The 24,343-nt window shown below is 48.4% G+C and overlaps 1 protein-coding gene across 1 annotated transcript in view; it reads left to right on the forward strand.

The window, feature by feature from the left end:
* The first annotated feature begins 1,828 nt into the window (after nucleotides 1–1,828).
* Nucleotides 1,829–24,343, forward strand: part of LOC310837475 (carnitine O-acetyltransferase-like) — a 37,088-nt gene continuing 14,573 nt past the window's right edge. Inside the window, exons 1-3 of the mRNA XM_083724114.1 lie at nucleotides 1,829–2,020; nucleotides 6,404–6,625; nucleotides 8,050–8,168. Coding sequence (XP_083580240.1) covers nucleotides 1,955–2,020; nucleotides 6,404–6,625; nucleotides 8,050–8,168 — 407 coding nt within the window. The 5' untranslated portion in view covers nucleotides 1,829–1,954. The remainder of the gene's footprint in view (nucleotides 2,021–6,403; nucleotides 6,626–8,049; nucleotides 8,169–24,343) is intronic.

Below are 24,343 nucleotides of genomic sequence, written 5' to 3' on the forward strand. Positions count from 1 at the left end.
CTGTCTTCCACCGCCTCCCGCAGTTTGGTCAAACTCATGCTGGTAGCTTCGAGAACACTGTTCAACCATCTCATCCTCTGTCGTCCCCTTCTCCTTGTGCCCTCCATCTTTCCCAACATCAGGGTCTTTTCCAGGGAGTCTTCTCTTCTCATGAGGTGGCCAAAGTATTGGAGTCTCATCTTCAGGATCTGTCCTTCCAGTGAGCACTCAGGGCTGATTTCCTTCAGAATGGAGAGGTTGGATCTTCTTGCAGTCCATGGGACTCTCAAGAGTCTCCTCCGGCACCATAATGCAAAGGCATTAATTCTTCGGCGATCGGCCTTCTTTATGGTCCAGCTCTCACTTCCATACATCACTACTGGGAAAACCATGGCTTTAACTATACGGACCTTTGTTGGGAAGGTGTCTCTGCTTTATAAGATGCTGTCTAGGTTTGTCATTGCTTTTCTCCCAAGAAGCAGGCAGAGATGAGTTTTTCCTACTTGCACTTGCAGGGCTGCAGTTTGAGGCATGGCCACAAGGACCTGTTGGAAAGCTCAGATCTTGCTGTATATATACATAAACAGTGGTACCTTGGTTCTTGAACGTAATCCATTGTGGGAGTCTGTTCAAATCCTGAAATGGTTCAAAAACCAAGATGCGACTTCTGATTGGCTGCAATAGCTTCCTGCAGCTGATCGGAAGCCGTGGAAGACATGTCGGACGTTCAGCTTCTGAAAAACATTCGCAAACCAGAACACTCACTTCCGGGTTTGTGGCATTCGGGAGCTGATTTGTTTGGGAGCCAAGCCATTTGGCTACCAAGGTACCATTTTATACACACACACACACACACACACACACACAACCTTAGCTGCTCCCCCCCTCCCATTCCACCAAACCATGTTTTGCCTCTGAGAAATTAAGGATGATTTAAAGTTTAGTCATGTATAGCCTCTGGAAAATTGAGGCAGTATATCCTTATACTGCCAGACACAGGAACAAAATAAAAAATGTTCCTCTGACTCAGCTTCTCCAAAATCAGTTTAAAGGCAAGATCTGAGCTTTTCAACGGGTCCTTGTGGCTATGCCTTCATACAGCAGCTTGATCTGGAGGAGAGATCAGTATTTACTTATATAATTAATTTATATACTGCCCTATACCCAGAGGTCAGGGCGGTTCACACAGTGATGAGGGTGGGGCCTGGACTGACTCCAGCTGCAAAAGCTGAGGCTGCTGAACAGATTCTTGGGCTGGGTTTTTTTTGTTGGGGATGGGGCTGTTGCTGTTTTTGACATTAATTTTTTGTATCTTTAGGTCTTACAATTTATGTGGGAATTGCACAACTCGGTTGCATTTTTTTTAATGTTTTCTTTATTGTTTATCACTTCTTTTGCCATGTTGTAATCCTATCTGACTTTTTTCCATGTTGTAAGTAAGCCTGAGCATGGTTTTAACTACGGAAAGGCAGCGTACCATTAAAATTCTGCGAACCTTAATATTCTGCACAAGCCTGGAAACTTAATTCCGCGACGCGCTGAATTGTATCCCAGGAAAAGGTTGCAAAGCCAATTTCGCATCCTCTTGCGGTTACAATGTTAAAGCCCCGCCTGCAACATTCTTTCGTCGCTCCGCTGGAAGAGATTGGCAACACGCTCCGTTCCTTCGTGGACAAAAACCTATTTTCCCCTTGTAGCAAAAAACGCCAGTTGTTTTTATGGCTCGAGATCCAATGCACAGCAAATCCCAGAACCTTAGAAGATGCATTTGGTGTGGGGAGGAGGGGGCACGCGGAGAAAGCCCCACCCCCATTTCCCAACCATCCTCTTCCTCCCTCCTTTTCAGGAAATGACAAATATGTGCACCCGGGTCAACCAGCCCTCCTGCCTCGCCCCCACCTAAACCCTCCCTCCGCCCCCTAAGGCAGCCCTGCGAACCCCATAGCTGTTCAGGAGGGCGCATGGGACTGCGGCGATGGGCAGGTGGAGGCTGGTGTGGCGGGCTTGGGGGCGCACGAAGCCCCCGGGACTGAGATCCGCGGTGAGTGGAAAGCCTCGCTTTTTTTTAAAAAAAAAAAGAGAGATGCGTGCCATCCCGACGAGCGTGGGCGGAGCCCGTTGTTTTGCAAACACGCTGCCCGCGTGCGGACGTGCGGGGAGCCGCGTCTGCAAGATGGGGAAGGGCGGTGCGCGGGGAATCGTCTTTGCGCGCAGACTTGGGTAGAAATCCCGGGGAGTTTGGGGGGGACGGGACGACTCTCTCCTCACGAGGAAGCCTATGCATGGAGTCGGACGGAGTTGGGAAATGGAGAACCCCGCATCCAGCCCCAACCCCCCCAAAAAAACTCCCCACATTTGATAGTGGGCGGTAGAGGGAAGCGCCGTTTGTTTTGCAAAGCGTGCGCGCCCTCGGGGCTTCCATATGGCGAGCGTCTGCCTGCAAGGGGAGGAAAGTGGACGGCTCTTGCACAGAGGACGAAGGGGAAAGTTAGCACGAGTTTAGCCTTCAGATGATCGCAGTGCCCGTGAGAGTAGAGAGGCCCGGAAAAACTGCAGTGGGTGGAGAGAGGCCCTTAGGATACAAACGGGTGGGGCCGCGCCAGACAGAGCAAAACCGCAAAACTCTTATTTAAAAAACACCAAAGCAACGCCATTTGCATCCTGCCCCTCTGAACATGGTGCCACCTCTTTTTCCAGTTCCTCCCGCTCCGCCATTGGCTTCATGTGTTGGAAGGCGGCGCATGTACCTTGCATTTAAAGCACATTCCACCAGCGCCCCCAGGATCCTGGGAAATGCAGTTTACCAGTTGCGGTACTACAGTTCCCAGACTCTTTTTCTAAAAATGATGGTTCCTAAGATTTTTTTGGGGGGGGTGCTTTTCAAATGTGATTTGTAGGCACCCAGATATTCCTGCTAGGTCTGTCTAGCTCAGGAATGGGGGACCTCAGGCACAGTTGCTAAATGCAGTTCTCTAAGCTTCGTTTTCGGGCCCTCGGGTCTCTTTGCCTTCTCACTGGCCCTCCTTCCGTGTTTTGCTTGTCTGGATGAAGAGTTTTGGGGCACGCAGAAACATCTGGCTTTTGTGTAACTGGGATGTACCCAACTGCACAACAGAAAATGTAAACAGACACATTTTTGCCTCTTAAGAGTGACTCCTGGCATTTGCCCTCTCTGAGTGGCAAAATTTCTTAGCCCCTGATCTAGTCCCAACATCCTGTTGCCGCAGTGGCCGGACAGAGGATGCCACTGCCATAGAATGACCGCAGGCAGGACATGAGGACAACAGTCTTTTCCCACCTCTGTTCCCAAGCAGCTGGCAATCAGAGGCAATGAACTCTTAAAGGTAAAGGTAAAGGGACCCCTGACCATTAGGTCCACTCGTGGGGTCGTGGCTCTCATCTCATCTCGCTTTATTGGCCGAGGGAGCAGGCGTACAGCTTCCGGGTCATGTGGCCAGCATGGTTACCAGAGTAGCACACGGAAACGCCGTTTACCTTCCCGCTGGAGTGGTACCTATTTATCTACTTGCACTTTGACGTGCTTTTGAATTGCTAGGTTGGCAGGAGCTGGGACCGAGCAACGGGAGCTCACCCCGTCGCGGGGATTTGAACTGCTGACCTTCTGATTGGCAAGTCCTAGGCTCTGTGGTTTAACCCACAGTGCCACCCGCATCCCTCAATGAACTCTTATTCCTCTCTATAACCAGACTTCTAAGAATGTGTGCCCACATTCCTCCCCTTTTGTTTTATCTACGGTCTACTCATTTAAAACCCCCCTGTAAAGATTCCTGGAAACTAGTTTGTTAAGGGTGCTGGGAATTGTAGCACTGTAAAGGGTGGAACTCGCAGAGGTTTAACAAGAAACCCCTCTTCCCAGGGAACTCTGGGAATTGTAGTTCTCTTGAAGGCATCCTGACACCTTTGAGTGCCCTTAACAAAACTACAGTTCCCAGGATTATTTGAGGGGCGGGGGGGGGGCTGATTAAAGCTGTATGATACTGCTCTATAATGCAGAGGGGGCCTTGGTCAAACTCAAAGTAGACCCATTGAAATTGGTTATGACTGACGTAGGACCATTAATTTAAATGGGCTTCCTCGGCATAGAACTCATTGTTGTTTGTGCTGTGCATAGATGCTGAGGGCAGAGCCATGCCTTATTGACGGTAGGGCAAGAGGCAGGGCTTTGTACATGTTTTGTCTTTTTGGGTCGGCAGCACATAAAGGCGGCTTAATTAAAACCTATTCGTGGGGATTTGCCCTTGGGGAAATCTCAGCAGCCATTGAAGATATTTGTTGAGTGGAGTGTTAGAAACTCAGATACAGAAGCTAATTGCCAAATGGTACCTTAAACCTGAAGGGACGCGGGTGACGTTGTGGGTTAAACCACAGAGCCTAGGACTTGCCAATCAGAAGGTCGGCGGTTCGAATCCCCACTATGGGGTGAGCTCCCGTTGCTCGGTCCCAGCTCCTGCCAACCTAGCAGTTCGAAAGCACATCAAAGTGCAAGTAGATAAATAGGTACCACTCCGGCGGGAAGGTAAATGGCGTTTCCGTGCGCTGCTCTGGTTCGCTAGAAGCAGCTTAGTCATGCTGGCCACATGACCCGGAAGCTGTACGCCGGCTCCCTCGGCCAATAAAGCAAGATGAGCGCCGCAACCCCAGAGTCGGCCACAACTGGACCTAATGGTCAGGGGTCCCTTTATCTTTACCATTTACCTTAAACCTAGGTTACGGTCACCGCGCTGTAATGTCTAGGTGCCTTTTTTTTCCACAGTGAAATTTTTTATTCATGCTGTTGTTATTATTTTTCGCTATATTTTTTAAAGAAAAAAATTCAGTGCGGTTTATAACGTATCAAAACATCAAATAAAGCAACCCAGAGGGAAAAAAAACAAATTCAAGCATCAATAAAAATTTTCAGATCTGTTTCTACGTGACATTTTACATTTCCCAGCTTTATGTTTACAGTGGTACCTCAGGTTAAGAACTTAATTCGTTCTGGAGGCCCGTTCTTAACCTGAGGTACCACTTTAGTTAATGGCGGCTCCCACTGCTGCTGCGTGATTTCTGTTCTCATCCTGAAGCAAAGTTCTTAACCCGAGGTAATATTTCTGGGTTAGCAGAGTTTGTAACCTGAAGCTTCTGTAACCCGAGGTACCACTGTATAGCTGTCCCATAGCATAAGGACTCTAGGAAGCCAGTGTAGTGTAGTGGTTAAAGTGTCAGACTAGGTAACCTGGGAGATCAGGGTTCAAATCCCCACTCAGTCCTGAAACTCACCGGGTGACCTTGGAGTCAGTTGCAGCCTCTTAACCTACCTCACAGGGTCGTCGTAGGGATTATCTGAGGAAGGGGTATGTGAACCATAGACTCCTTGGATAAAAAGGTGGGCTATAAATGCAGTAAATGGATGGATGGCGGCTAACAGATTGAGGCTGGATCCTGACAAGACAGAAGTACTGTTTTTGGGGGACAGGGGGCGGGCAGGTGTGGGGGACTCCCTGGTCCTGAATGGGGTAACTGTGCACCTGAAGGATCAGGTGCGCAGCTCGGGAGTAATTTTGGACTTGCAGCTGTCCATGGAAGAGCAGGTCAATTCTGTGTCCAGGGCAGCTGTTTATCAGCTCCATCTGGTACGCAGGCTGAGACCCTACCTGCCCACGGACTGTCTCACCAGAGTGCTGCATGCTCTGGTTATCTCTCACTTGGACTACTGCAATACGCTCTACGTGGGGCTACCTTTGAAGGTGACCTGGAAACTACAACTAATCCAGAATGCGGCAGCTAGACTGGTGACTGGGAGCGTCCACCGAGACCACATAACACCGGTCTTGAAAGACCTACACTGGCTCCCAGTACGTTTCCGAGCACAATTCAAAGTGTGGGTGCTGACCTTTAAAGCCCTAAAAGGCCTCGGGCCAGTATACCTGAAGGAGCGTCTCCACCCCCATCGTTGTCCCCGGACAATGAGGTCCAGTGCCAAGGGCCTTCTGGCGGTTCCCTTGTTGTGAAAGGCCAAGTTACAGGGAACCAGGCAGAGGGCCTTCTCGGTAGTGGCACCCGCCCTGTGGAACACCCTCCCACCAGATGTCAAAGAGAACAACAACTACCAGACTTTTAGAAGACATCTGAAGGCAGCCCTGTTTAGGGAAGCTTTTAATGTTTGATGCATTACTGTGTTTTAATATTTTGTTGGAAGCCACCCAGAGTTGCTGGGGAAACCCAGCCAGATGGGCGGGGTATAAATAATAAATAATAAATAATTATTTATTATTTATTAGTAGTAGTAGTAGTAGTAGTAGTAAGAGGCTAGCCAGATGGAGACGTCAGCCCCCAGAAATCTCATTGTGGCGCCTGGGGAATTTCTGACCCTGCTTGGGTGGGAGTGACTGTTCTTTTGACTCTGCCCTTTCTTCCCTTCCAGACACTCCACTGCAGGCATGCCTCGTCCTTCCCGCTCCCTCGCCAGCCCTTGCCGTCGCTGGCAGAGACCACGGCCCGGTACCTGCGCTCCCTGGAGCCGCTGGTGAGCCCAGAGGAGCTGGAGCAGACGCAGCAGCTGCTGGCCGAGTTCGGGGTGCCAGGCGGAGAGGGAGAGAGGCTCCAAGCACGACTGCAGCGCCGGGTGGACCGCATGGAGAACTGGGTAAGGAAGGGGGACCCGGGGCTCTGCAGAGAGACCCCACAAAGCAGGAAGAAGCTGCCGGTGGCAGTGGGGCTTCCTAGCAGGGCAAATTCATGGCATACATTGAAAGAGCTATGCTACCATGTTAAGCAGCCATGGCTTCCCCCCCAAGGGATTCTGGGAACTTTAGCTTCATTATACACCAGGCACCCCCAAACTTGGCCCTCCAGATGTTTTGGGACCACAACTCCCACCATCCCTTGCTAACAGGACCAGTGGTCAGGGATGGTGGGAACTGTAGTCTCAAAACATCTGGAGGGCCAAGTTTGGGGGTGCCTGTTATACACCTTTAGGTGCCGGGGAAAACTGTTCCTTTTTAACCGGGCCTTTGGTTTTCGAGAGTAATTGCTTCTGTTATAATAGAATAACGCGTATAATAGTAATAACGTGCCTCAGAAGTCAAACGGCTTCCGCTGCATGTTTCTCAATTTTCTCAACGGGTTTTCGGATGTTTCGGAAGTCCAGTGTTCTTCCGGAACGGATTATGTTCAAAAACCAAGGTTCCTCTGTATACCTGGTACCTCAGGTTAAGTACTTAATTCGTTCCGGAGGTCCGTTCTTAACCTGAAACTGTTCTTAACCTGAAGCACCACTTTAGCTAATGCGGCCTCCCACTGCTGCCGCACGGCCAGAGCCAGATTTCTGTTCTTATCCTGAAGCAAAGTTCTTAACCTGAAGCACTATTTTTGGGTTAGTGGAGTGTGTAACCTGAAGCGTATGTAACCTGAAGCATATGTAACCCGAGGTACCACTGTATTTTGTAATTTTATGTTGCGAACTGCCTTGATATCTACAGGTATAGGCCGGTACACAAATTTAAACAACAACAACAACACAGTTTCCAGAGTGGTTTCACAGTCACTGGGAACGCAGGGGGTTGTAGCTGTGGGAGGGGAATCGGGGTCTCCTAACAGCTCTCAGGATCCTAAATAACAAATTACAGATCCCATAATTATTTGGGGAAAGGCATGGCTGTTTTAAAGTTGGTGCCGTAGCTGCTCCGTTAGGACGGACAGGGCACGGCCCAGGAGCAGACCTTGATAATCTGCCACCTGTGCAGATTACCTTCCCGCCACAGCGGTACCTATTTATCTACTTGCACTGGTGTGGTTTTGAACTGCTAGGTTGGCAGGAACTGGGACAGAGCAGTGGGAGCTCACTACCATTGAGCAGATTCGAACCACCGACCTTCAGATTGGCAAACGCAAGAGGCTCGGTGGTTTTGAAAACTCACCATGAACACCTCCCTCAATGGTGCCCATCTGAGAGGTGCCGGAACTCAGTTCCTGTTACTATTTCATGGAAAAAAGCCCTGGGGGGGTGACACATCAGGGCAGAGAGAAGTGTTGTATTCCCTTGTCCTAACTGTATCCCATTCATTCCAGATCACAGACTGGTGGGTTCAGTCAGCGTACCTGGAAAGCCGCCTACCGCTGGCTGTTCACTCCAGCCCCGCTGTCGTGCTGCCCAAGCAGGATTTCAATGACTGGAAAGGACAATTGAGGTAAGGAAGGGGGACAGTGGGTGGGGGATGGAAGGATACTCAAGACGGGTGGGGAATTTTGGCAGTCGGTGGGGAAGCTGCCTTGGTTTTAGGCTGTTCAGGTTATGTTCCCTGCACAACCCACTTCTGAGGTCCAGCTTCGAGGGCCTTCTGGCAATTCCCTCCCTGTGAGAAGTGAGGTTGCAGGGAACCAGGCAGAGGGCCTTCTCGGTGGTGGCACCCGCCCTGTGGAACACCCTCCCATCAGATGTCAGGGAAATAAACAACTATCTGACTTTTAGAAGACATCTGAAGGCAGCCCTGTTTAAGGAAGTTTTTAATGTCTGATGTTTTATTGTATTTTTAATACTTTGTTGGAAGCCGCCCAGAGTAATATTAGTAATAGTAGTAGTAGTAGCCCAGAGTAGTAGTAGTAGTAGTAGCCCAGAGTAATAGTAGTAGTAGTAATAATAATAATAATAATAATAATAATAATAATAATAATAATTTATTTATACCCCACCTATCTGGCTGGGCTTCCCCAGCCACTCTGGGTGTCTTCCAACAAAATATTAAAATACAGTAATGCATCAAACATTAAAAGCTTCCCTAAACAAGGCTGCCTTCAGATGTCTTCTAAAAGTCTGGTAGTTGTTCTCTCGACATCTGGTGGGAGGGTGTTCCGCAGGGCGGGTGCTACCACTGAGAAGGCTCTCTGCTTGGTTCCCTGTAACCTCACTTCTCGCAGCGAGGGAACCACGAGAAGGCCCTTGGGTGACTGGGGAAACCTAGCCAGATGGGTTCTGTTCATCCAGGGGAACCTTTGGCCCTCCAGAGTTTTACTCCCAACTCTCATCAGCCCAAGACAGCAGGGCCAGTGGTCAGGTGTTGTGGGAGTTGTAGTTCTTCAACACCTGAATGGCACAGGTTCGCCACCTCATGTTAATCCTGTCGCAGCAGCTGTTATTTAAGCTGCCCGTGTGAACACACCCCTGGCTTGAATCCGGGTTGTCACACAACTGCTTCAGGCTGAGTCACGGTGTTTAGAAATGAGCTCACCCGGACACCGAACTAGTTAAGCATGATGTAAAACGAAGTATAATTACAAAGTGGGTGGGTGGCAATTAACCACAGCTATCCCTGCAGTTAATAAACCTGTTGCTGGCAGCAGATCAAAGTGGACCAGGTGACCAAACCTGTATCCTTATGATGGCTTCTTGGGAAGGAACAATTGTACTGGGGGTATAGCTCAGCGGTAGAGCATTTGACTGCAGATCAAGAGGTCCCTGGTTCAAGTCCGGGTGCCCCCTCTTTTTGGAGGAATTCGCATTTTTAATCCTTCCCTAGCCCCAGTGTTTCAGGTTAGTTAAAATGTATAATTGTTTTTCCTTTGGAAAATATTGCAATAAGGGCCAGGACAGGTCCCATATTCCTTGTTCAAGACTAGTTCTCCCTTATGGGGGGGGGGGGAGAGAGAAAACACCTTTTACATTTTTGGTTCTTCCAATCCCCAATGCCTCCTCTTGTGGGTAAAATCTTGAAATACTTTGGCAGGTAATTTTGTCATTGAACAGAACATCTGAGTGATACCAATACAGTGGTACCTTGTGTTATGGATGGGATCGGTTCCGGAGGCCCATCCGTAATGTGAATTTCCTGCAACTCGAAGCGCTGTACCTGCGCAGGTGCAAAGCGCAATTTAGTGCCTCTGCACATGCGCGAGTGGCAAAACCCAGAAGTAAACCGTTCCGGTACTTCTGGGTTGCTGCGGGACATAACACAAAAAGACGCAACATGAAGCGGCGCAACACGAGGTATGACTGTATATTTTGCTGTCGGAACTGGAGCAGCAATTCGGTGTCCCCACATGTCAAGGCACATAGCCCTGAAGTACTGGCCATTATTATTATTATTATTATTACTACTACTACTACTACTACAGTGGTACCTCAGGTTACAGGCGCTTCAGGTTACAGGCGCTTCAGGTTACAGACTCCGCTAACCCAGAAATAGCACCTTGGGTTAAGAAATTTGCTTCAGGATGAGAACAGAAATTGTGCAGCGGTGGAGCTGTGGCAGCGGGAGGCCCCATTAGCTAAAGTGGTGCTTCAGCTTAAGAATGGACCTCCAGAACAAATTAAGTTCTTAACCCAAGGTACCACTGTAATTATTATTATTATTATTATTCTCTGTCCATCTGACTGAGTTTATGTTGGCCTCTGTGGCAGAAAATCCCCATGGCAGTAAAGCTAAAAAAACAGTGTCCCTCTCATGATACGCAAAAGCAGCTGCCTGAAGCATACCTCCTTTCGCCTAACAGTAGGGTTGGCCCCATGGAGATACTCTGAGGCCCGGTGTGACTGTGGGGACAAGCCCCTGTCTTTTTCTGACCTGGCGAGAGTTGAGGGGAAACTGCAGCTCGCCAATGAATTTTGAAAACGCTCAAAAAGAAGCAAAATATTTTGCTACCGTCCTACTTTTCTGAACCGATTGTGAGGTCTGGGAGATGCTTCATCCTTGCATAGCTCAGTTGGTTTGAGCGTGGTGCCGATAACACCAAGGTTACAGGTTCAATCCTTTGTGGGACAGCTGCATATTCCTGTTTTGCAGGGGGTTGGACTAGATGGCCCTTAGAGTCCCTTTCAACCCTACATTTCTATGGTTCTTCAGGTTCAGGAGGTTGGAGGTCTTGACACTTTTGCTCTTTTCTTAACAAAATCAGTAACACTGGTACCGGAGATCCCACTACAGTGGTACCTCGGGTTACATACGCTTCAGGTTACATACGCTTCAGGTTACAGACTCCGCTAACCCAGAAATAGTACCTCAGGTTAAGGACTTTGCTTTAGGATGAGAACAGAAATCGTGCTCGGGCGGTGCGGTGGCAGCAGGAGGCCCCATTAGCTAAAGTGCTGCATCAGGTTAAGAACAGTTTCAGGTTAAGAACGGACCTCCGGAACGAATTAAGTACTTAACCCGAGGTACCACTGTACTAATAATTGGCCATAATCTGTGGCTACAGGAAGTGTTGGGTGTGTTCTCCACTTGCAGATGGAAGGCAAACAAACATAGGTGTGTGTGGTCCACGCTTTGTGTCAACGGAGGCTGCGCCCTGGAATATGCTCCCAAACCCTTTGCAATGCAAGGGGTTTGTTGCCTACCAGTAAAGCTGCTCCGGGAAGATTCCCTGCAGATGGAATATTCAAAAGCAATTACTCATTAATATATGGCAGAGAACAATGTGGCAAAACCAGTATCCATAACTAAGCTTCAGGTGAGGCACATCTGTGTGCTGGGGGTATAGCTCAGCGGTAGAGCATTTGACTGCAGATCAAGAGGTCCCTGGTTCAAGTCCGGGTGCCCCCTCTTTTTAATTTTTAGGAGGGATTTTGTTGGATTTCTCACCTTCCCTTTCCTTAAAGGTTCATAGTAAATAAAATTCAGGAGTAACCTCCATACTAGGAACATATGGGAAAGTATCAGGAAAGCGATCTCACATCTTTCAATATTACTTTCTCTATTTCTACCCTGCTTTCTTGGCAAAATGTCCACAAGGCAGCTTTCAACAAAATAAGATCAAAACACAGCGTAAAAGCAAACAAACATTAAAGATCATGAAAGGTTAAAACAGAAGCCGGCTACCCAATAAATATGTGCTTGTATACTATCAATATACAGTGGTACCCCGCAAGACGAACGCCTCGGAAGACGAAAAACTCGCTAGACGAAGGAGTTTTTCGTTTTCTTAGCCGCTTCGCAAGATGCATCTCCCTATGGGCTTGCTTCGCAAAACGAAGCTTTCCCCGCAAGCTCCGGGGATAGCGGGGAAGCGCAGCGCGTCTTCCCTGCTTTCCCCGGACCTCTTTTGAAGCAAGGGGCGGCGGGGAGAAGATCGCTTCTCCCCGTTGCCAGCCCCGCAATCTCCGGGGATAGAAGCGATTCTCCCCGCTGCCCCTTCCCTTGTTTTAAAACAGGTCCGGGGACAGAGGGGAAGGCGCACACGCCTTGCCCTCTGTCCCCGGAGATTGCAGGGCAGGCAATGGGGAGAAGCAATCTTCTCCCCACTGCCCCTTGCTTTAAAACAGGTCCGGGGACAGAGGGGAAGGCGTGCGGCGCCTCCCCTCTGTCCCCGGACGGTCTCCATAGGAACACATTGATTGATTTTCAATGCATTCCTATGGGAAACCGTGCTTCGCAAGACGAAAAACTCGCAAGAAGAAAAAACTTGCGGAACGAATTAATTTCGTCTTGCGAGGCACCACTGTATACCTATGACTACACCTTTTTTAACAATATTTTCCCACCTCTCTCCTCCCCCTACTTCCCACCACTATCCGCCTTATCGCTTAAATATTCCTTCCATATTTCTTCATATTTATCCATTCTTAATTTGCGCCGACATGCAATTCATTCGTATGTAGCTAATCTGTCCATATTATCAATCCGTGTGCTCAATGGAATCTTTTTGCGGCTCTCCCAATTCATCAAAACAAGTTCTTTTGCTTCTAATATAGCATGGTACATCCATTTTTTTTGACCCCTTGTATTCTCCCACATTTCCAGAATATAATTACGTCTATATCTTTCTTTTTCCATGACCTCAAAAGCTCATGGTGGGTAACACTTCTTTCTAGAAACATATGATTGGGCAAATCCTATATCCATAATTAAAAGTTCTTAGAGATAACTCAGTTCCCTGTCTGTTGAAGGAGGTAGCTCAGTGGTAGAGCATTTGACTGCAGATCAAGCTTTTCTTACCCCCTCTTTGCGGGGAAAGGAGGAATAAATCCTATCTGGGTGTTATAAACCCCTACATATAGAGAATAGGGATGCAAGTGGCGCTGTGGTCCAAACCACTGAGCCTCTTGGGCTTGCCGGTCAGAAGGTCAGCGGTTCGAATCCCTGCGATGGGGTGAGCTCCTGTTGCACTGTCCCAGCTCCCGCCAACCTAGCAGTTTGAAACCACGCCAGTGCAGGTAGATAAATAGATACCGCTGTGGCGGGAAGGTAAACGGCATTTCGGTGCCGGAAAAGTGTCTGTGGACAAATGTCGGCTCTCTCGGCCTGAAAGCAAGATGAGCGCCGCAACCCTGTAGTTGCCTTTGGGTGGACCTAACCGTCCAGGGGTCCTTTACCATTTACCTTTACCGACATACAGAGAGAGATTTAGGTTTTTTAAAACTAAAGTTTTCAACAGGCATTTAAAAGTTGAAGCTGCACCTTTATTAGCAGTGTCCCACAGTGACCTGGGTGCTGTCATGCGTGCTTTAGCTGAGATTCCTGCGTTGCAGGGGTTGGCGCCGTGGTCTAAACCACTGAGCCTCTTGGGCTTCCTGGTCAGAAGGTCGGCAGTTCGAATCCCTATGATGGAGTGAGCTCCCGTTGTTCGGTCCCTGCTCCTGCCAACCTAGCAGTTCAAAAGCACACCTGCGCAAGTAGATAAACAGGTACTGCTGCGGCAGGAAGGTTTCCGTCACGGTGTCCCATTGTGCCAGAAGCACTTTAGTCATTCTGGCCTCATGACCTGGAGAGCTGTTTGTGGACAAATGCCGGCTCCCTCAGCTTGAAAGCGAGAAGAGTGCCACAACCCCATAGTTGCCTTTGACTGGACTGACCTGTCCACGGGTCCTTTACCTTTTTTTTACCTTTTACTAGATGACGCTTGGAGGTCCCTTCCAATTCTACAGTTCTAGTATTCTTTGACATTAAAGGCTCAGTTCCCTGTTGTCAAATTAGACTTGCCATCTCAGGGAAAACCAGTGATGTTCTGGGAGATAATCTCAGGGATCAAGCTGGAACTTAGAGATTAAGGTACCCAGGACGTACAGTCATATCTCCGGTTACAGCCGCTTCAGGTTGTGTTTTTTCGGGTTACGGACCGCCGAAACCTGGAAGTAGTGGAACGAGTTACTTCCGGGTTTCGGCGGTCACGCATGCACAGAAGCGCTAAACCGTGCTTTGTGCATGCGCAGAAGCGCCGAATCACAACCCTCGCATGCACACACATGCAGCTGCGGGTTGTGAATGCTGCGGGTTGCAAATGTGCATCCCGCACGGATCATGTTCGCAACCCGAGTTTCCACTGTATGTTGTTCAGGGCTTTGTAAATTAATCCAAGGACCTCGAACCTGGCTCAGTATTAGATGAGCCAGTGCAGATGCTTTAACAACACTGTCACACGTTGTTGGTCAGATGTTCCTTCAGCAACTCAGCCACCACATTCTGCACCAGCCAGAGCTTTTGAGCCGGACCCAAGGGCAGCCCCACATAGAGCACATTACAGTAGTCCAGCCTCAAGGTTCCGAACACATAGACTAGCTGTGTCCTCCAGCTGTTTGGACTGATGAGAGTTGGACGTCCTAAACATCTGGAGGCCACCAGGCTGCTCCAGAAAACCTTTGCAATGCACAGATTGATGTGGAAGCGCTGCCTGGTAGGTATAATGTTTGCAGTGGTTAGTCATAAGTACACAGTAGGAGAACTATGCGGTAAAACCAGTATCCATAAGAAGGCTTCCTGGGCAGACATGCCTATGTGTCGGGGGTATAGCTCAGCGGTAGAGCATTTGACTGCAGATCAAGAGGTCCCTGGTTCAAGTCCGGGTGCCCCCTCTTTTTAGAGGAATTTGTTTCTGGTTTGCCACCTGTGGTGGGTAACATGGGAGATGTGTGGTGGGTAACATTGGAGATGCTTTTAATGAAATTTGATGTAGAACAGGAAGATCAGTGATGGTAGACAGGTGATTTCCCCAACTTTACTCATCTTCCCCTGCCTTGTGCAACAATAGGAAGTGTAGATAGTTTTCCCAGGTGTCCTCTCTGCCTGCAAGCAGATGATGGTTGGGCCAGGACTCTGCATGAGTTGACTATGTACACAACAACAGGTGGTTGCTCAGCAGGAAATAAATGATGATGTGGCAAAAGTTGCCTATAGGCAATTAAAACCATTAGTCGTAAGTACACAGTAGAGAACAATGTGGCAAAACCCGTATCCATAAGAACGCTTCCTGGGCAAACATGTCTATGTGCTGGGGGTATAGCTCAGCGGTAGAGCATTTGACTGCAGATCAAGAGGTCCCTGGTTCAAGTCCGGGTGCCCCCTCTTTTTAGTGGCAGGCGGGGCTTTGCTGTTCTCCTGCCTCCCCAACATCACAGGTTCCCACTGCTTACCGAAAGGGGAAGGTGCGCAGAGCTCAGCACATTGCATGGTGGCAAGTGCATCAAATTCCCTCTGTCACCATGCTCTCTGCTCCTTACTCCTGAGCTGCCAGCCTACTGTTCTGTTGTCGCACTGCAGTTAGTGTGGCCATCTATCAGTGACCATACAAACCGCAATGTGACGACATCCTTACATTTTTATTATATGGTTTCCTCACCTTTATTGATCTTCCTCCGCCATGTGCAGGTATAGGGTGCTTAAGCTGTTTTTCTCAGACGTAATCTCAGTTTGCAAGGGGATGGTGGGCCCAAAGAAATACCTAGTGCATTATGTGATCTGACTCTGCTCAAGAACCCAGAAATTAGCAGCAGGTTGTTCCGCAGAAGAAAGAAATGATGCGATCAGAGTTTCCTGTAGGCAGAGTATTTAAAATCATTAGTCGTAAGTACATGGTAAAAACTATGTGGCAAAACTGGTATCCATAAGAAGGCATCCTAAGCAGACATGCCTATGTGCCGGGGGTATAGCTCAGCGGTAGAGCATTTGACTGCAGATCAAGAGGTCCCTGGTTCAAGTCCGGGTGCCCCCTCTTTTTAGAGGAATTTGGTTCTGGTTTGCCACCTCCTCACTTTCTCCAATAGCTTGTGGTGGGTAACCTGGTAGACTGGTTTAAGGAAATAGAGGCTGCAACCATCTTATGCGCATCCGAAATGTGCGTGACCGTGCACATTGCTACAAACCCAGATGTGACCCCTCCCCATTTTTTAAAGGGGCTGGTGAGGAAGTACAGTTGGTTCTGCCTTGCTCTCCCAGCTTCCCAGCATTGCATTACTATCTCCCCTTCATTCCTCTCCTCCCCACCAGTGGCAGGAGGAATGTGAGACACTTCTTTCTCTTGTTTGCCTCCCTCAGCTGTTGGCTTCCTGTCCTCTTCTCACCCTGCAGTTCATGAGGCCACCTGTTGGTGACCATTCAAATTGCAGCGTGGTGACATCCTTTCAATTTTATTATATACTACGAAATAAGATCACTGGTAGTTATCTATATCTATATGCACACCTTTATCTATCTATCTATCTATCTATCTATCTATCATCTATCTATCTATCTATCTATCTATCTATCTATCTATCTATCATCTATCTATCATCTATCTATCTATATGCCCACCTTTACAGATCTTCTCCTGGCATGTGCCACTAGAATAAGTGCAGGTAGGGTTCTCATATGTAATAATCATTTTGCAGGGGATTGTTGTTGGGCCTAAAGCTGCAACCTCCGTGCGAGTTGACTCTGCTCCAGAACACTTTGCAAGATAGAGATTTGCGGGAGGTTATTCCTCAATAGAAAGCTTGATGTGGAATGAGTTGCCTGTAGGTAGGGCGTTTAAAACCATTACTCGAAAGTACATGGTAGAGAACTATGTGGCAAAACTGGTATCCATAAGAAGGCTTCCTGGGCAGACATGCCTATGTGCCGGGGGTATAGCTCAGCGGTAAAGCATTCGACTGCAGATCAAGAGGTCCCTGGTTCAAGTCCGGGTGCCCCCTCTTTTTTTAGAGAAATGTATTTCCAGGTGTTGCCAGCACCTTGTTTTCTGCAATAGCTTGTAATTGGAAACCTCATAGATAGGTTTAGTGGAATACGATGTATCTGAAACTGTGCCCCTGCTCGGATTGCTCACCACCCCCACCCATCCACTACCCCCTGCCAATCCTGTTGGCATGCAGAGGGCCGGAAGGCCAGCTGGCTAGCCCTAGGTGGTCCGTCTCCTTCCAGTCTTCCCGGAGCGAAGACCATCGTCGCTGCTCTGACATAAATCAGCGCTCCGGGCTTCAGAGCCAGGGCACACTATCAGCAGATAGTACTGTGCACACAGAATAGGCGTGAGGCTTGTGGAAGCATACTATAACTACAGATTTATTAATCATAAATCAGGACAAAGAAACATGTTGTCTCTCTCTCATGTCGTCTCAGAGAGAAACAAAAGCAAAAGCTATACACACAACGGGGGTTCCAGGCATAATGTGCTGGAATGTAAACAGACATGGGACACATAACAATCCCATGTCTGTTCCTTAAAGTGGAATGGAAGTGTCAACAAAACCCGCCACCCCTTGCAAATTCCCCTCCTTTTACACCTCACCAACATTCCAGATCCATAGTTCACCCAATCTACCAGCCATAACACCGCAGATTGCGGCTGTTGACCAAAAGCGGGCATGGGCCATAGACCAGTCCGACGGTCTTGCCACCACAAAGATATGTCAGGTTCCCTGCATGCCCCACAACCAGCATTCAGTGACTTCTCACCTTCATTGCCCCTACTACCGAGAGAAGAAAGCCTGCAATTCATGATTCAGAGGTTTTCCCCTATCAATTTCTGTGGCAGTGGGGGGTCCTCTCGCCACCCCACCAGTTGTGGTCGCATGGGGAGCATGGCGCAGCTTAGACCTTCCTCTTTTCACTACATGCCGCTGCTTCTGGCGGAGGAAGAGGGGAAGGGAGAAAGCTGTGAGGAGGGGGCAGCAGCAGCCTCAGTCTGTCCTGCCTATTCCATTGTCTCTTGCCAGGGCTACACCCTGACAGCCTGCCTGAGCTGCCCACCTGCTCTTGTTGTCACACTGCCGTTTGTGTGCCCTCTGCTGGTGGCCATACAAACTGCAGCCTGATGATATCCTTACAGTTTTGATATATACTAAGACAGAAGAGTGAAGCTGAGGCTCCAATACTTTGGCCAGCTCATGAGAAGAGAAGACTCCCTGGAAAAGACCCTGATGTTGGAAAAGATGGAGGGCACAAGGAGAAGGGGACAACAGAGGATGAGATGGTTGGACAGGGTTCTCGAAGATACCAGCATGAGTTGGACCAAACTGCGGGAGGCAATGGAAGACAGGAGTGCCTGGAGTGCTCTGGTCCATGGGGTCACGAAGAGATGGACACGACTAAATGACTAAACAATAACAACAACAAGACAGAAGAAGATCAGAGTTTCCTGTAGGTGTAGAGCATTTAAACCATTAGTCATAAGTACACAGTAGGAGAACTATGCGGCAAAACCAGTATCCATAAGAAGGCTTGCTGGGCAGACATGCCTATGTGCTGGGGGTATAGCTCAGCGGTAGAGCATTTGACTGCAGATCAAGAGGTCCCTGGTTCAAGTCCGGGTGCCCCCTCTTTTTAGAGGAATTTGGTTCTGGTTTGCCACCTCCTCACTTTCCCCAATAGCTTGTGGTGGGTAACCTGGTAGACGGGTTTAAGGAAATAGAGGCTGCAACCATTTTATGTGCGTCCAATATGTGCACAACCCTGCACATTGCTCCAAACACAGATGTGACCAGCCCCCATTTTTTAAAGGGGCTGGTAAGGAAGTGCAGCTGGTTCTGCCTTGATCTCCCAGCTTCCCAGCATTGCAGGCCACTGCTGTTTCCTGAAAAGAGGAGGTGGCAGGGATCTTGGCGCATTGCATGGCGCATGAGCATTTGATAAGTAGGCAGTGGCACAGTGTAGGGAAGTGGCGTCTCATGCTCATTCCCCCCACAGCTGAAAGAAAGAAGCCTGTGCATTAAGTGGCAGGCTTTTTTCTCTTGCTTCCAACAGCAGCAGGGCGGGAGGACGAAGGGGAGAATTACTATCTCCCCCCTCATTCCTCTCCTCCCCACCAGTGACAGGAGGAATTTGAGACAGTGCTTACTCTTGTCTGCCTCCCTCAGCTGTTGGCTTCCTGTCCTCTTCTCACACTGCAGTTCATGAGGCCACCTGTTGGTGACCATTCAAATTGCAGCATGATGACATCCTTACAATTTTATTATATACTACGAAATAAGATCACTGGTAGTTATCTATATCTATATGCCCACCTTTACTGATCTTCTCCTGCCATGTGCCACTAGAAGAAGTGCAGGTAGTGTTCTCATATGTAATAATCTCATATGTAATAATCAGTATGCGGGGGATTATTGTTGGGCCTAAAGCTGCGACCTCCGTGTGAGCTGACTGTGCTCCAGGACACTTTGCAAGACAGAGATTTGCGGGAGGTTATTCCTCAGTAGAAAGCTTGATGTGGAATGAGTTGCCTGTAGGTAGGGCGTTTAAAACCATTACTCGAAAGTGCTTGGTAGAGAACTATGTGGCAAAACTGGTATCCATAAGAAGGCTTCCTGGGCAGACATGCCTATGTGCCGGGGGTATAGCTCAGCGGTAGAGCATTTGACTGCAGATCAAGAGGTCCCTGGTTCAAGTCCGGGTGCCCCCTCTTTTTTTAGAGGAATGTATTTCCAGGTGTTGCCAGCACCTTGTTTTCCGCAATAGCTTGTAATGGGAAACCTTATAGATAGGTTTAGTGGAATACGATGTAACTGAGACTGTGCCCCTGTTCGCATTGCTCACCATCTCCTCCCCACCAGTGACAAGAGGAATTTGAGACAGTGCTTACTCTTGTCTGCCTCCCTCAGCTGTTGGCTTCCTGTCCTCTTCTCACACTGCAGTTCATGAGGCCCCCTGTTGGTGACCATTCAAATTGCAGCGTGGTGACATCCTTACAATATTACTATATACAGTACTATGAAAAAAGATTAGTGGTGGTTAAAAAAAAATACAATTGCCCGTCTTTACTGATCTTCCCCAGCCATGTGCCACTAGAAGAAGTGCAGGCAGGTAGTGTTCTCATATGTAATAATCAGTTTGCAGGGGATTGTTCTTGGGCCTAAAGTTGCGACCTCCGTGTGAGCTGGCTCTGCTCTAGAACACTTTTCAACTCAGAGATTTGCGGGAGGTTATTCCTCAGTAGGTGATGCGGGTGGCGCTGTGGGCTAAACCACGGAGCCTAGGACTTGCCGATCAGAAGGTCGGCGGTTCGAATCCCCTCAATGGGGTGAGCTCCCGTTGCTCAGTCCCGTTGCTCCTGCCCACCTAGCAGTTCGAAAGCACATCAAAGTGAAAGTAGATAAATAGGTACTGCTCTGGTGGGAAGGTAAACGGCGTTTCCATGCATTGATTTGGTTCGCCATAAGTGGCTTAGTCATGCTGGGCACATGACCCGGAAGCTGTACGCCGGCTCCCTCGGCCAATAAAGCGAGATGAGTGCTGCAACCCCAGAGTCGGTCACAACTGGACCTAATGGTCAGGGGTCCCTGTACCTTTACCTATTCCTCAGTAGAAAGCTTGATGTGGAATGAGTTGCCTGTAGGTAGGGCGTTTAAAACCATTAGTCGAAAGTGCATGGTAGAGAACTATGTGGCAAAACTGGTGTCCATAAGAAGGCTTCCTGGGCACACATGTCTATGTGCTGGGGGTATAGCTCAGCGAAAGAGCATTTGACTGCAGATCAAGAGGTCCCTGGTTCAAGTCCGGGTGCCCCCTCTTTTTAGAGGAATTTGGTTCTGGTTTGCCACCTCCTCACTTTCTCCAATAGCTTGTGGTGGGTAACCTGGTAGATGGGTTTAAGGAAATAGAGGCTGCAACCATTTTATGTGCGTCCAATATGTGCACAACCCTGCACATTGCTCCAAACCCAGATGTGACCCACCCCCATTTTTTAAAGGGGCTGGTGAGGAAGTGCAGCTGGTTCTGCCTTGATCTCCCAGCTTCCCAGCATTGCAGGCCACTGCTGTTTCCTGAGAGGGAGAGGTGGCAGGGATCTTGGCGCATTGCATGGCGCATGAACATTTGATCAGTAGGTAGTGGCACAGTGTAGGAAAGTGGTGTCTCATGTTCATTCCCCCCACAGCTGAAAGAAAGAAGCTTGTGTATTTAATGGCAGTCTTTTTTCTCTTGCTTCCAACAGCAGCAGGGCCGGAGGACGAAGGGGAGAATTACTATCTCCCCCCTCATTCCTCTCCTCCCCACCAGTGACAGGAGGAATTTGAGACAGTGCTTACTCTTGTCTGCCTCCCTCAGCTGTTGGCTTCCTGTCCTCTTCTCACACTGCAGTTCATGAGGCCACCTGTTGGTGACCATTCAAATTGCAGCATGATGACATCCTTACAATTTTATTATATACTATGAAATAAGATCACTGGTAGTTATCTATATCTATATGCCCACCTTTACTGATCTTCTCCTGCCATGTGCCACTAGAAGAAGTGCAGGTAGTGTTCTCATATGTAATAATCTCATATGTAATAATCAGTATGCGGGGGAATATTGTTGGGCCTAAAGCTGCGACCTCTGTGTGAGCTGACTCTGCTCCAGAACACTTTGCAAGACAGAGATTTGCGAGAGGTTATTCCTCAGTAGAAAGCTTGATGTGGAATGAGTTGCCTGTAGGTAGGGCGTTTAAAACCATTAGTCGAAAGTGCTTGGTAGAGAACTATGTGGCAAAACTGGTATCCATAAGAAGGCTTCCTGGGCAGGCATGCCTATGTGCCGGGGGTATAGCTCAGCGGTAGAGCATTTGACTGCAGATCAAGAGGTCCCTGGTTCAAGTCCGGGTGCCCCCTCTTTTTTTAGAGGAATGTATTTCCAGGTGTTGCCAGCACCTTGTTTTCTGCAATAGCTTGTAATGGGAAACCTCATAGATAGGTTTAGTGGAATACGATGTATCTGAGACTGTGCCCCTGCTCGGATTGCTCACCACCCCCACCCATCCACTACCCTCTGCCAAACCTGTTGGCATGCAGAGGGCCGGAAGGCCAGCTGGCTAGCCCCGGCTGGACCATCTCCTTCCAGTCTTCCCAGTGCGAAGACCATCGCCGCTGCTCCGACATAAATCAGCGCTCCGGGCTTCAGAGCCAGGGCACACTATCAGCAGATAGAACTGTGCACACAGAATAGGCGTGAGGCTTGTGGAAGCATACTATAACTACAGATTTATTAATCATAAATCAGGACAAAGAAACATGTTGTCTCTCTCTCATGTCGTCTCAGAGAGAAACAAAAGCAAAAGCTATACACACAACGGGGGTTCCAGGCATAATGTGCTGGAATGTAAACAGACATGTGACACGTAACAATCCCATGTCTGTTCCTTAAGGTGGAATGGAAGTGTCAACAAACCCCGCCACCCCTTGCAAATTCCCCTCCTTTTACACCTCACCAACATTCCAGATCCATAGTTCACCCAATCTACCAGCCATAACACCGCAGATTGCGGCTGTTGACCAAAAGCGGGCATGGGCCATAGACCAGTCCGACGGTCTTGCCACCACAAAGATATGTCAGGTTCCCTGCATGCCCCACAACCAGCATTCAGTGACTTCTCACCTTCATTGCCCCTACTACCGAGAGAAGAAAGCCTGCAATTCATGATTCAGAGGTTTTCCCCTATCAATTTCTGTGGCAGTGGGGGGTCCTCTCGCCACCCCACCAGTTGTGGTCGCATGGGGAGCATGGCGCAGCTTAGACCTTCCTCTTTTCACTACATGCCGCTGCTTCTGGCGGAGGAAGAGGGGAATGGAGAAAGCTGTGAGGAGGGGGCAGCAGCAGCCTCAGTCTGTCCTGCCTATTCCATTGTCTCTTGCCAGGGCTACACCCTGACAGCCTGCCTGAGCTGCCCACCTGCTCTTGTTGTCACACTGCCGTTTGTGTGGCCCTCTGCTGGTGGCCATACACACTGCAGCCTGATGATATCCTTACAATTTTGATATATACTAAGACAGAGGAAGATCAGAGTTTCCTATAGGTAGAGCATTTAAAGCCATTAGTCATAAGTACACAGTAGGAGAACTATACAGCAAAACCAGTATCCATCAGAAGGCTTGCTGGGCAGACATGCCTATGTGCTGGGGGTATAGCTCAGCGGTAGAGCATTTGACTGCAGATCAAGAGGTCCCTGGTTCAAGTCCGGGTGCCCCCTCTTTTTAGAGGAATTTGTTTCTGGTTCGCCACCATCCTGCTTTCTCCAATAACTTGTGGTGGATAACATGGATTTCATGAAAAGTGGTGTAAAATAAGATCAGTGGTGGCACAGAGATAGCTTCTCCACATTTAGCTCCGTGGTAGAAAATTTGAATGCAGATCAAGTGCCTGATGTGTGCAAAATGGTAGTAGGACTTAATTTATGATGTAAATAAACCTGTTTATAGAAAGATACGGGGCATATCTTGTGCCCTTACATAGATTTCTTAGTGATTAAAAACCTGTGTTCTGGTATTTGACTTCTGATCAAGGAGTCTTGGTTCTAATCTGGTACTATCAGCTCTCTCTTGTATTTAGCATAATTATAGTTTTGTGAATTTTACAACACCACCATTAAACATTACCTGGGCAATGTAATAATTATTCCTAATTGAATAGTTAAATTCAAAATTCTAAAGAGAGGCTGAGAAGGTACATGGGTTTAAAATTGTATTTATACTAGCTCAGCTATGTTGTGAGCTGATCAGTAAAGGCTTTACCCACTTGAAAAGTAAGGTATAAATACAGTCCTTAAAAACATCTCTCTTTGTTCAAAAAATCTCTCTGTGTGGAAATAAAAACAACCGTTTTCCTCACTCTTCTGGTGAGTTTTGAAGGAGAGTGTGATTCTGCTCTCTGAAGCTCTGAAACACATAGTTGCGCATAAAGCACAGATAAGCTTCGTTTCCCAAACTTTCTAGATCTGTATCACACTTCCCTGCTCCTGAATTATAACTGGAGGCATGCTTCACTCCATGGGTAGGCAAACTAAGACCTGGGGGCCGGATCCAGCCCAATCGCCTTCTAAATCCGGCCTGTGGACAGTCCGGGAATCAGCGCGTTTTTACATGAGTAGAATGTGTCCTTTTATTTAAAATGCATCTCTGGGTTATTTGTGGGGCATAGGAATTCATTCATCCCCCCCAAAAAAATATAGTCTGGTCCCCACAAGGTCTGAGGGACAGTGGCTAAAAAAGGCCCATGGCTGAAAAAGGTTGCTGACCACTGCTTCACTCTCACACTGAAAAATAATTACTTTTTCTAAAAAGTATAAAAATAATAAGGATCACCCAGCTTAGCTTGATGGAGAGCTCCTGAGAAATTGGAAGCTTTCCTCCTCAATCTTTTCCCCCTTTTGGTTGGTCAGTCATAATAACAAAGGCAATGATTTTATTAAGTAGGGAATCTATTTTAGCGTGTTT

The sequence above is a fragment of the Podarcis gaigeae genome (assembly GCF_964106915.1).
Source record: "Podarcis gaigeae genome assembly, chromosome: 2".
Classification (NCBI taxonomy): domain Eukaryota; kingdom Metazoa; phylum Chordata; class Lepidosauria; order Squamata; family Lacertidae; genus Podarcis; species Podarcis gaigeae.